A 12,500-nucleotide genomic window follows, 5' to 3' on the forward strand; every position below is an offset into this window, starting at 1 on the left:
TGGCAAGACGCAGCCGTGCGCTGAACCCGCGCTCTCCCTCAGGGCTACTTCTTCGCCGGGATCCTCAACAGGGACGAGGTCTTCGAGGGGATCATCGAGGGCTGCAGGAGGTTCGGGGCCACCTGGTGCGACACCGTGCCCGCACAGGACTCGAAGGCCTCCAAGGACTCCAAGGACAACAAGGACGGGAAGGAGCCGAAGGATTCCAAGGACGCGAAGGAACAGAAGGAGAACAAAGACAAATAACGGTGCGTTATCACGAAGCGGGTGATGAAGAGGCGATGGGTGTTGGAGGACAAGACGGAGAGGCTGGTCAGGTCCCGCCTCAAGTGCAAGAAGCTCGAGAAGACATGACGTCTAAAGGACCCGAAAGGGCACTTATTTTGTACGGACGAAACCTTTCCGACGTCGTAATGCAGGTGAACGAACACCCTTTGCCTTTCCTCAGTCGCTCGTAAAGTGAAAACCTAACCCCTGTTTGGAGGAATTCGAATATCAAACGATCCAGGAACAACAGACAATGTTTTTTATAAGTAAAAGAGAGAGAGAGAGAGAGAGAGAGAGAGAGAGAGAGAGAGAGAGAGAGAGAGAGAGAGAGAGAGAGAGAGAGAGAGAGAGAGAGAGAGAGAGAGAATAACAATATTTAGAAAGACCCGAGTGCATTTCTCGTATGAAAACAAAACCAACAATAAACAGAAGAAAAACACAGCTGTCCTGCGCAAGATTGTAATGTAGTTGATGGTCAGCCGTATTTGTATTGCTGTTTGTTCGTGACTGCATAACTACTGTATTCATCATATCTAGTACGTAAGTTAACCAATAGGATAATCACTGTAGGCCGGACAGTTGAGCCACAAAAAGACGGGAGAGGAAAAAAAAGACGTATGACTGTATGTTACATAAATCTCTTCTCTTGGACATCGTTTAGACATGAGGCATGACACTAACCTCTTCTTGACTACTCACTTATGGTGCATTATGTGGCGTGCACGTCTTGCTATCATTTCTTCTTATACGCAAAGTTATGATTTACCTAAGTTAGTGCATAACTGTTAGTATGTAATTATTGTATTTCACGTCTAATGATAAGATCGTTTTGATATTATTCTTTCCACAATCAGCATCTCTTTATCGACGAGGGATATTAATTTTATCTTTGTTATTATTATTGTCATTATTATTATTATCACCAATTTTATTATCATTACCAACATCATTACTGTTATTTATATGATTATTATTGATATATATATTACAATTATTGTTATTACTATTATCAGTGTTATTATTAGTATCATCCTTATCATCATTATTATCATTGTTGCTATGACACTATTACTGACGTTATTATTAATGTAATTATCTTTATAATATCATTATCAGACTATCACCGTCATAGGTATCACGATTCCCATCATCATTATCATCAAAGTGATTATATCTCGCATTCTAATTCTTATGGCCAAGATTTTTATTGTCATGCCATCATCACCCAGTTCATATACATACATATGCAGCATCGTCAAAGCATTCACTTTATAAAATTCTGAATAATAGTGTCTAAGGTACTTTTATTTCCTTAGCTAGAATTCACCTGTAAGGAACCATGCACAATGACTATATACTATAAGAATATTCATAATCAAGACTAATATTTTCTACTGTTCTTTCCTCGATTCATTCCCTCCTTCCGCCTGTCCTGTTTACCTTTATTTACCCCTTCCTCCTCCTCCTTAGAAGAGAGTCCAGAAGCAGCAGATTGATATGTATCGACCTCCTAGCGCCATTATGCTGTAGGTGAACTGTGAAAGATTGTGATCCAGGATTTAGACACTTGTTGCCTGTACGCCATGCGCCGCACAGGGTACAGGACTTTGTACGTAGTAAATGTAGTCAGAAGTGCCAATAATTTTCGTAATCTAGTTTTAAGGAAGAAATCATGGATATGAGGTAATGATAAATGTAGATTATGAGCTCCACTGCACCATGATTTACAGGTTCACGATTGTAATCTGAATTATCCTGATGAAATTTATGAAGGAAAAGTTTATTACGAAGTAGAAAAACAACAACATTACGGCATAAAATGACGATTGTAAACAAAACCACTTTTTCTCTCTTTCACATATTCATATTGATAAACTTCTAAATACTGACTTTGGGGGGGAATATCATGGATTTATGGCTTGCTTTCAAAAGAAGATGAGGCTTCCAGTACTATATATACATTTCAAGCATCTTAAAGAAAGAGTCAAACAATTGCTCATAATTATGTTGTATAATTAAAGGTTGATATACGCGAATGATAAAAAAAAGAATTATATTTCGTAATTAATAAATAATCGACGTATGCTCGGGAAAAAAAAAAATAATAATCAGCATATGTAAGAAAAAAGGACAAATCATGTTTGATGTTCACCGTGTTCACTGCAGTTGTCTGTTCCGCCACGAACCTCGAACCGAGACTGAACCGGGTGCCAGTGTTCTGTCGCCTGGTAAGCTGTACATATCTGTATAGGAATTAACATATTGTAACTGATGACATTTAGAGACCATATCTTAAGGGACTGTGAAATATAATGATAAAAAAAACTTTTATCATCAGGAGCGTGCCAATCATGTTTTATTTTGACAATGGTTGTATTTTGTGCCAGTTTGTCATACTCCTTCACTCTCATAAAAAGGTACAATGATGATTCTGACACAATAGTTAGTCATAACTATAATACGGTGACAGTTCTGACCATCGTAATTATCATTTCACTTAGTATGGTCATTACAGTTATTAGTAGTATCATTATAATTTATCATTAAAATTATTTTTTTTCTGATCATTACTATCGGTAGAATTATCATTATCATCATCATTGTCACTATTATCACCATTGCATTCATTGTTATTATTTCTAACTGTTGCCACTATATCTTTATCAACATTAGTATAATGTCATCTTCGATGCTTTTATCATTGACATGATTTCTTTGATTGTTATATTTATTAATGATTAATCATAGTAGAGCCACTGTTACTGTCCGCACCATGTCGTATACTACAACTTCTACTACTTCTTCTTTCTTTTACATCTACTATTCATATTTCTTCTTCTTCTACTACTACTACTACGGTTACTACTACAACTTCTACTACTTCTTCTTCCTTTACATCTACTACTTATATTTTCTTCTTCTTCTACTACTACTACAGTTACTACTACAACTTCTACTACTACTACTACTACTACTTCTACTACTACTAACACTACTTCTGCTGCTGCTTCTACTGCTGCTGCTACTTCTGCTACCACTACTTCAACTATTACTATTATTACTACTAATGCTGCTGCTGCCACTTTACCACTGTTACTATTAATAGCCTACTGTTCCTATTCAGATTGTTATTACAGGTTTATAGCAGGATATAGTCATTATAACTTTCGTTATTTTTATTATCATTTCAGAATTATTGTTTTTATTATCATTATCAATTATTATTATTACTATTACTATTATTATAATTATCCTTATCATTATTATAATAATTATTAATGTGTACCATGATCATTTAGTTTCAGTTATATTTGTTATTGATATTACTGCTATTAACATTATCTTGATTGATATTTTTTATACATTATCGTAACTATAGCAGCTTTCATTGGTTTAGTTATCTTTATCACTTGTTTTTATTCCTTTAATATTATAATGTTATATTAATGATAACTGAAATTATTACTTTTTTTTACATCATAAACATAATCATTATCATTATTACTATCACTGTCATTATTATCATCATGATCATTATTATCAAAATTATTACAATAATTATAATTATTATCATCATTATTATCATCACCATTATCCTAATTATTAACACTATCAATATCATCACTACTATTATGATGTTTCTTCAATGTAACCATAACCATTATCATTACCATCAATATCATCATTAATCAGTACGAACACCTTTATAATTATCTTAACTGTTTTTGTATCATATTACCCTTTTTTTGAAAATGAAGTCATATGTATCTTCATGAGAATTATTTATTATGTTAATTATTTAAAAATATCATTTTATACATTTTCTCTGGCGTTCAGTTACTTTTTTCATTACATGGTCCTGATATTCTAAAATGGCCTTCATAATTTGCATAATAGGCTTTACTATCCCAATAAGTCTCTGGAGTCTTATTCTCGTATGTTAATTTCTGTAACATTATCAGCTGATCACTTACAACTTTAGGATTACTTAACCGGTATGCTCCGTTGCTTTGTGGCATGAAAGGCGTAGTGTTATTTGATTCTATTCATATCTAGTCAGAGAAGTATGATGTCAAAGTGTAAACCAAAATATATTTTCACACTATTAAAATGTGTTTGATATCCCTTTAAATATCAATCCAGTTCTGTATTATATCTAATTTTCAGTGGAAACGTAACTCAATGTCTTGGAAGGTGGAATGTAAAAACAAGTCACATAAAATTAATCTGAAGAAATCTATCTCAGGAAGTACTTAAAGACATTGACATTTACAGTATACATACGCGTAAACTTCTCTTATCTGTAAACTGTCCTTAATTACATGTAAGGAACGTAACCAACATATACTTCATATGGTTACGTGTACGTTTTGGAAGACTGTTACAAAACCTAACAAGTGTTTTATTGCTTCGTGGTCAAATGGAATTTACATGTTCGCTATTTCTACTTTCAAAAATACCTAATGTTAAATAGAATGTGTCCACTAGAAAGATATATCAATATCTTTAAAAGCCAAGCCGTGTTGAAAATCTATATGGTAAGGAAATGAACAACAAAGAAATGAATAATGGTACTACCTATTCACTGTGTGGATCAATTCAGAACTCCTATGCCAGGTAAGCCCTCTGCACGGTTCCCAGGTATGTATGGTAAAATATGGTCTTGTAGTGGCAATACAAACACTGTTATTAATCTGACACAGAATCTAATGAATCATTAATCAAGCTTTTAAACAATAATTTACAAAAAGCAGATTGACAGTAAATTCATGGGCGAATCTGACCCTCATAACCATAAAATCCGTGGAATAATAGAATGACCTTTGGCTAAAAGAAGGAAACCGCCAGCCAATGGAGGACCTAAAAAGGTCCATAACAACGCATGCTCATGGTAAAAGGATAAAATTTATACATTTGGTACAACAAAATAGATGACTGAGGAGGGGAAGACTTAATTCACCGCAACTAGGCGACATATGAAGCAATCTGAAAATATAGTTACAATAGTCAACGTGGAACTCTACCTCTTTTACGTTACAGGGATTCCGCTGCACGTTGCCCGGGGAAGCTACATGCGTCTAAATTCACTTGGAAAAGTACAATATCTCTGGCTGAAGGTAACTCAGGCTCTACATCGACCTGGGACTGAATTATAAGTACTCATCTTTTCACAAACAGCACAACGGCGACCATTGACATATTGGTGGGATTCCGATCAAATGGCACCTGTAGGATACCCACTACAAAGGAAAGAGTTTTTTGAGGATCTGGCTGGACCTCCTATAGCCGCGAATCAAAGAGCGTAGGTCAGTGGCAATGATTCTCGAAAAGCCTAAATAAATAATTCTAAAATAATTCTCGAAAAGAGACCTTCCATAGCGGGCTTAGCCACCGCTATCAAAGGGAGGTGATTTATTTTTCGCCACGAGTTTAAGGGGTAACTATTCTATATTTGATCATTAATGGATGAATTAAATTTACGGGTTCAGTGTTGCCCTTTCTTAAGTTATACATCTAATACATTGTCTATAAAGGTATGTTGTTAAATGTTTCATTATTACATATTCTATTTTTTGTATATTTTATGAAGTACAGTAAAAATGAACATTTTACTTTTGAATAAGTACATTTTAATTATCTTTTGCAATGTAAATAAGTCCAAAGTACAATTCTGCTTCACTATTATCATTTATATTCGCTTTCTTTCTCATCTAATGTTTAGAAAACGACAGAAATGTTGCCACGAAAAAATCAGGCAAATCTGAGTGCAGCCATAAATCAAATTAAAATGTAATAGGTTATAAAAAAGATACTAATCTACTAACATTTGATATCAAATGATTTACTAAGAACTCGCGAGATATGGATTAATATATTGAATATACATTATGCCTGAAACACGAGATAGTAACCTAACAGTGTACAGATATTAGAAATTATTGAAACTTCTCTCAGCGTTCCAGTAATCAGTGAACGCCATTTCCCCTTTTTATAACAATTTGAGAATAGCCATAATATTTTTTTCTCCACCTGTATCTTAGGTAAGAGGAAGTGTCAGCGTGTACATTTATATTCTAAGAATACATTTATTATCCAAGATTCTTCTGACAAATACAAAATCATAATCTAGTGATGAAGAAAAAATGAATAAATATAAATAAAAACGACATTGAAAGCAGCTTTACTATTTTTCGAATCGACCTTTATGCCTTTGGTGACAAAACATGACCTAAAAATTTGACTTCACTCATAGCAGTCATATTTACTGACACTTCATTCCATGACTATTTCTTGAAGTCGCTGAAAAGTTTCTTGATAACTCAATCATCTGACTAAATGAGTCTGCCCGCATGTAAATAGTTCTTGATCCAGTATATCTTGAGTAATGGGCTTAATACTTCCTGCATTTTGTGTAGATATGGCTGGACTGATTGAAAGCCCAAAAGGGAGTCGTTTGAACCTAGGATTATCCCATTAGAAAATGTTTGTCCTTTGAGGGTTCATCTAAAACAACCTAGAAGTAGGCATCCTTCATATCTAAAGTAAAATTATAAACCCTAAGACCCTGCCCAGACAAGCGACTATAGTGTCGTGACTGCTAGAAGTGTGACTGCTAGGTCAATGGAATTGAATAGCCACTAGTTTGTGCGCTCCTATTCACTTACATTGACCCAGCAGTCGCGCTTCTGGCTTTCGTGCCACTAAAGTCGCTTGTCTGAACAGAGTCTAACAGCACTCTCTTCCACCAGTTCATTTAACCTTGGTAGTGGCATTACATCAACCTTAATTTTCTAATATTGATACTTCTATAGTCTATGCAAAGGCTTTTTGTGCCATCTTCCTAACTCCTTCCCCACTCCTTGCCAATAATATCCATATAGGTTATCTGCCCTTCTTCTAGCACTCTAGATTTTTCTAATTTGGTTCTAGGTCCAAGTCTTAATGTTCTTCTCATAGGAATAGCTAATGGTATATAGATTTCTTTGTTGTCTCTAACTACAAAACAGGTACTCTGAGAGAACACAGGATCTTTCTCCGAGTTTTTCCCTGCCTTGGCGTCAGCCCTCACCTCAGCTAATTTTGCAAGGTCTTTTCTCCTCCTCCTATGCTTTTCCTTACCTCCTTCATCCCCTTTTATATAGGTGGAGTGTCCTGCCCTGTCCGATTAATTTGACCCCTTCCTCTTTATTGTCAAAAATGTTGGCGTTTTGACCACCCAGTCAAATACTGTCACTCCAAAGCCCACAGCCCTCTATGTGCCAAACCTAGTCATGACTGTTCAAATTGCTCTGCTCAAGTACATGTACCAATTATGGTGGCTCCTATAATGTATTTTACAGGAGCTGCCTTGCCTGTAAACTCAAATGTGTGGTAGCAGTTCTCAGATTCAAACTAGGCCTCATTCTATGTGAGGCCAGACAGGAAGGATGGTGACAAGGTTTTTCTCTCTCTTCCTACTCAAAAATAGTCCTTTGCTCTGCTCCCCCCTTCATCTTCTCATGATGTATCCTATAGCTTCCCCAGCAACAAATACACTCCATTTTATTCAATCGTACTATGCCCTTAACCCTCTCCTTTACTAATCTCTGATTTACTTTATTTGCAGCCCCTCTTTACCCTTTTCCCATTTATACTATCCTATAACACGCTCTATAACCTTTGATATTTAACACATTATATCCTAATCATTAGCTCATTTTTACCCTTTTTGCCACATTACTCTACCAAAGTGCTATATGACCCTTGATGTCAAGCACATTTATTTGTTTCATCCATTAGCCATTGTCATGATATGAGGCAATATACATGGCTTAGTCTTATGCTAGTATAATTTTTTACTGTTTCCTGTTATTTTGTTTTAGCAAATTTGATATACATATTTTTACAGAGCAGCAAGGAAAGGCAAAAATGGCAGACATATTCAGAAAAGGTGAAGTGACAAAGCTGTTATCTAACCGCAGTGTTTTGATGTTAGGAGATTCAAGTAAGTTATGCTACATTGGCAACAAGTATTATTAAAAGAACAGACATTGTTGTTATTATTATTACACATTTAATTTGCATTCTTTTATAAAAGCATTGTATTTATGAACACATCTGTGTATGGATATCTAAAGAGGTAAATTTATAGCTTTATGAATTAATTCTTTTTACTTCTTAGTCTGTTTCTGTTAATCATTGTTTTATGGGGTGAAAGTAAGATTGCTTGAGCAAATTTGTTTACAATGGAAAATCATATATTGCAGATATGCGGTCTATATACAGAGATCTCATTTACTTGCTAGTATACGGGGGAATTATTCCAGCAGAGATGCTAAGGAGACCTAAGGTTTGTATACATTTTGGTGCTAAATAGAAATATGAAAGCTATATCTTAATGATGTTAAAACAAAGAGAATGGATATTGTTTAAGGGCCTAAGCAGAGATTTTGTTCAAGAAGGCTAGAAGCAGTGTTTAACAAGTATTTTATTTTTGTAATTTATGTTCACTTTTTCAATACGGAATCCTTTAAAAAGAATCTCAAGATTTGCTATTGATCCAAAGGGATTTGGGGATCCAACATCTCAGAAAGAAAAACAGTAGTGTGAATTTCTTGTAATGAATCTTTGTCGAAGAGTAACATCCAAGCTGCTAATTTGGCTCATCTGTCACAGAAGGTTCAGATTCAGACAAAGGTAACTCTGGCTTACTGTTATGATGCTGATGGGGGAGTTACCCAATTGAAAAGGTAAAAAATAAAAGCTCTTCTAGTCCAACTAACTTACTGTAAAAAAAATGTCTGGATAATTCCATGGGGTGGGTATTGAATACTTATTGTGAGATGTCTAGTCATCCCTGATCTTGCAAGAAAGTGTGTATTACTTTGCCATATACAGAATTCCCTTGAACAGAAGAATGTACCTTAAGTGTAATATACATATGTATGATGGAAAGATGCAATGTGGAGATAAAATCTTAATGGTGATTATAGGATTTGAGAGGCAACTGATATTCTATAGCTGTTGATGTTATTGAATAAATCAAAGTTTTCTGTTGTAATAACTTGAGATTTCCAAAGTTAATATTATTTGGAAAGAAATGGGTATGAGTAATATGAAGAAATTACTAATTTTATTTTTTAAACATAGAAAATTAATGAAATCATTTTCACAGCCGCGACGTGCAGGCCACTGTGGAGACAGAGTGATTGAGTTGTCGAGGGAAGATACGGCTGGACGTGACTTTGTTGAAGTCCGTGCCTTTGAGGTAAGGGCTTAGAGCTTTGTTCTTTGGTATGTTCTATTTAATGTTTGTCAAGATAATTTCCATCATCTTTTTATTAATGCATTTCTTAATCTGTGGGTCGCAACCAAATATATTTGGTTGATTTATAATGTCTGCACTTCATAAAGTAAAACTGACCATGTCTAGTTTTGTATTTTTTTCCTGTTAAAAAACTGAAGATAGTCATCAAAAGTTTTTACAACCATTTAATGTATTAAGAGATTAATTTTTCTATTTGCAGTCTGTAATTTGTATTTTAGGAGAATACTCTAAAATTCAGAATCTTTTGATGAACATACTTTTTGAGTTTGAAACAGCTACCCGGTTCATACAGTTTGCCAAATATTGAGAAGGATCATATGGAAGAGAACCAAATTTTTGTATTAATATACACTATTTTCTTCAAATCAGTGTGATGGCTTGTGTATTCGATACAGCTTCATCACAAAAGTTTATTCCTCTATTGTAAGGAGAGAATTAAAAGCCATTGAGGATGGAGAAGCACCAATTCCACATGTGGTGATCATGAACTCCTGCATTTGGGATTTAACACGGTAAATATAAGTAATAGGTAAAAGTAAATCTAAGGGAAAGGAAGGTATTAACCTTTGTCTGTGCATCTATTTGTTTTATTTATTTATTTATTTATTTTTTCCTCCAATGGCTACAGATCATAGTAATTGTTTACTCATCTTGTATGTATTTACTAGAGTTCTACAGTTATCAAGAACAGTACTATAAATACTGATTTAACTTTTGTTGGTAGCTGTGGTGATGCAGATAGTAAGTTATTCATCAGGCCCAGAAAGCCAGTGATACTTTTATGTAAAGTCATCTGTGAATTAAGTACAGGATGAATTCATGATGTAGAATGATTAGAATTTTCAGTAATCTCTTTAAGTAAATAAACTATAATCTGTATCATCCTATTTTTTCTAGTTCTTCCATCTGTTTACCTGCAAGAAAGTAGCATGAACCATCTATAAGCTTAGAATATATTCCCAAATTTAGTCTTGTGATATATGAAAGTTTGTTTTGACATAGTTATCCTCTGTCTTGTTGACTGCTTTATTACTTTATCATTACAGTTCCTGGTTTTTTACTTTGATTTTTTCTCTCTCTCTTTTGAACTGATTTGATCTCTGAGTTGCAATAATGAGCTTGAATGAAAGTCTTTTTTGTAGTATTTATGTTCTTGTAGCCGTGTGTGTTTCTCTTGTTAAACTATATTCTTGCCTTTCAGATGACACCAACTATTAATGGACTTTTTTACATAGGAAAAATGACTATACTACAACCTGAACAATTCCTAAACATACCATATTATAGAAGGGAGATTACATCACTGGATTAAACTATAGTAATATATTAAAGTTCCAAATATCCAAAACTAACACCTAAATACTGATGCAAAGCAGAAAATACCCCAAATTAAATACAAAATTAAGGCCAAATTAAAATGGATTGCAAGAGAGTAAATCCACGACTGAAAGACAATTAGAAGGAATTAGAATTACAAATTTAACAATTACATTCACCTTTACAAATTTCAGAAAATTATTTGACACCATCAGCAGAAAGACTGCTGAAAGTTGTTCAAAGCATATAGCTTAACTGTAAATATGCATAAGGATATGCAACACTTGTGCTCCAATACAAGAGTTAAATCAATAACACTAGATGTTAAAGCTAACTTAATTTATTCTGGCTTCTCTGTTCCCATGTGGGAGATAAATAAGACAAAAAAAGAAGACATTAGGCCATTGTGTATATGACTGAAAGCATATGGGATTCAGAATAGCCCCTTGTTAGAAGAACTTTAGTAAGACACTGGACCAAAGTGCAAAGCAGTGTGTCCAGGATAGGGACTTCTGGTGGCTCATGCACAGGTTTGATGAAACTTGACTTTCTGAAATAATGTTTCCTGTTTAGAATAGCATGTCATAAGATGGGAGATTTCCTGCAATTTCTTTAAGATTTATGTTTTATTCTTTATGAAGGATGACCCAAGAGAACATCTGTTCCTACTTTTTCTACATTTTAAGTATTAGCTGATATCCATCCTCCTCTCCTCCAGTTCCCCCCTTTCCCCGTCCTCTTATTCCCCCCCAACATAGCCCACCTCTCTACTGCCCCCACCTGAATGCTCATGCGAATCCCTTCTGTCACAGCAGTGTCCTTTAGACCCCTCCCCTCCAGACATTCTTCCTGGTACTTCACCACCTTCCCCAGTCCCCTTTTCTCATCCCACGGATTCTTCTCCTCCTACTTCTCCAACAGCCACTTCTGTTTTCCATGAACAATGTCCCTATTCCTTCCCCAGTCAGAGATACACTGCAGTTCATTCAAGTACTCTACCCCCTTAGCCCTTTCCATTTTACATATACACCCCCCCCCACCCACCCACGATTCTTCTCCTCCTACTTCTCCAACAGCCATCACTTTTCCCTAAACATTATTTATACTTCCTTCCCCAGTCACAAATAAAATGCAATTCACTCAGTCATCCTACCCCCTTAACCCTTCCCTTGGTAAAAATCTCTGCTCTGCTTCACTTGCTTCCCTCTTTTCCCTTATGACCACCATACTATCCTGTAACGCTCTCTAATCTTTAACGTCTAACACATTTTATCCTAATCTTTACCTCCTCTTTACCCTTTTCACTACAGTACTTTACCATAGTGTAATATGACCTTTGATATCTAGCATATTTATTTGTTTCAACCATTAACCCACCTGTCATTAGTTTTGACTCAAATTTACATTGTGGTATTTACCATTATTTGGATCATGTTATGGGAATTTTGTTTAAAATGATGTTTCTAAAAAAATAAAGATAAAATGAATAAATAGGTCCACTTCTCTTTTTCCTTTTATATAAGCTGGGGAGCCAAGCAAGAAGATAAGTACAAGAAGAATATGGTTGACTTATTTCAACATCTGCGTTGTCTGCTGCCAGATGACACCC

The 12,500-nt window shown here is 34.9% G+C and overlaps 2 protein-coding genes across 11 annotated transcripts in view; both read left to right on the plus strand.

Moving 5' to 3' along the window:
• LOC113819081 (uncharacterized) overlaps nucleotides 1-2,318 on the plus strand; it is a 184,065-nt gene extending 181,747 nt beyond the window's left edge. The window contains exon 14 of one of the 2 annotated variants that reach the window (XM_070113843.1): nucleotides 43-2,318. In XM_070113843.1, the coding sequence (XP_069969944.1) occupies nucleotides 43-246 (204 nt within the window). In that variant the 3' untranslated portion in view covers nucleotides 247-2,318. The remainder of the gene's footprint in view (nucleotides 1-42) is intronic. The other variant, XM_070113842.1, reaches the window with a different exon arrangement.
• Nucleotides 2,319-5,245: 2,927 nt separating this feature from the next.
• The window catches only part of LOC113819079 (PC-esterase domain-containing protein 1A), a 16,506-nt gene continuing 9,251 nt past the window's right edge, over nucleotides 5,246-12,500 (plus strand). For 2 of the 9 annotated variants that reach the window (XM_070114019.1, XM_027371318.2), the window contains exons 1-6: nucleotides 6,150-6,308; nucleotides 8,156-8,251; nucleotides 8,514-8,596; nucleotides 9,422-9,514; nucleotides 9,944-10,086; nucleotides 12,415-12,500. The exon at nucleotides 12,415-12,500 is cut by the window's right edge and continues 68 nt beyond it. In XM_070114019.1, the coding sequence (XP_069970120.1) occupies nucleotides 8,176-8,251; nucleotides 8,514-8,596; nucleotides 9,422-9,514; nucleotides 9,944-10,086; nucleotides 12,415-12,500 (481 nt within the window). In that variant the 5' untranslated portion in view covers nucleotides 6,150-6,308; nucleotides 8,156-8,175. Of the gene's footprint in view, nucleotides 5,385-5,421; nucleotides 5,574-5,688; nucleotides 5,802-6,149; nucleotides 6,309-6,536; nucleotides 6,620-6,656; nucleotides 6,788-7,001; nucleotides 7,031-8,155; nucleotides 8,252-8,513; nucleotides 8,597-9,421; nucleotides 9,515-9,943; nucleotides 10,087-12,414 lie in introns of those variants that run through there. The other 7 variants (XM_070114020.1, XM_070114021.1, XM_070114023.1 and 4 more) reach the window with 7 other exon arrangements.

Source organism: Penaeus vannamei, chromosome 35, assembly GCF_042767895.1.
Source record: "Penaeus vannamei isolate JL-2024 chromosome 35, ASM4276789v1, whole genome shotgun sequence".
Classification (NCBI taxonomy): domain Eukaryota; kingdom Metazoa; phylum Arthropoda; class Malacostraca; order Decapoda; family Penaeidae; genus Penaeus; species Penaeus vannamei.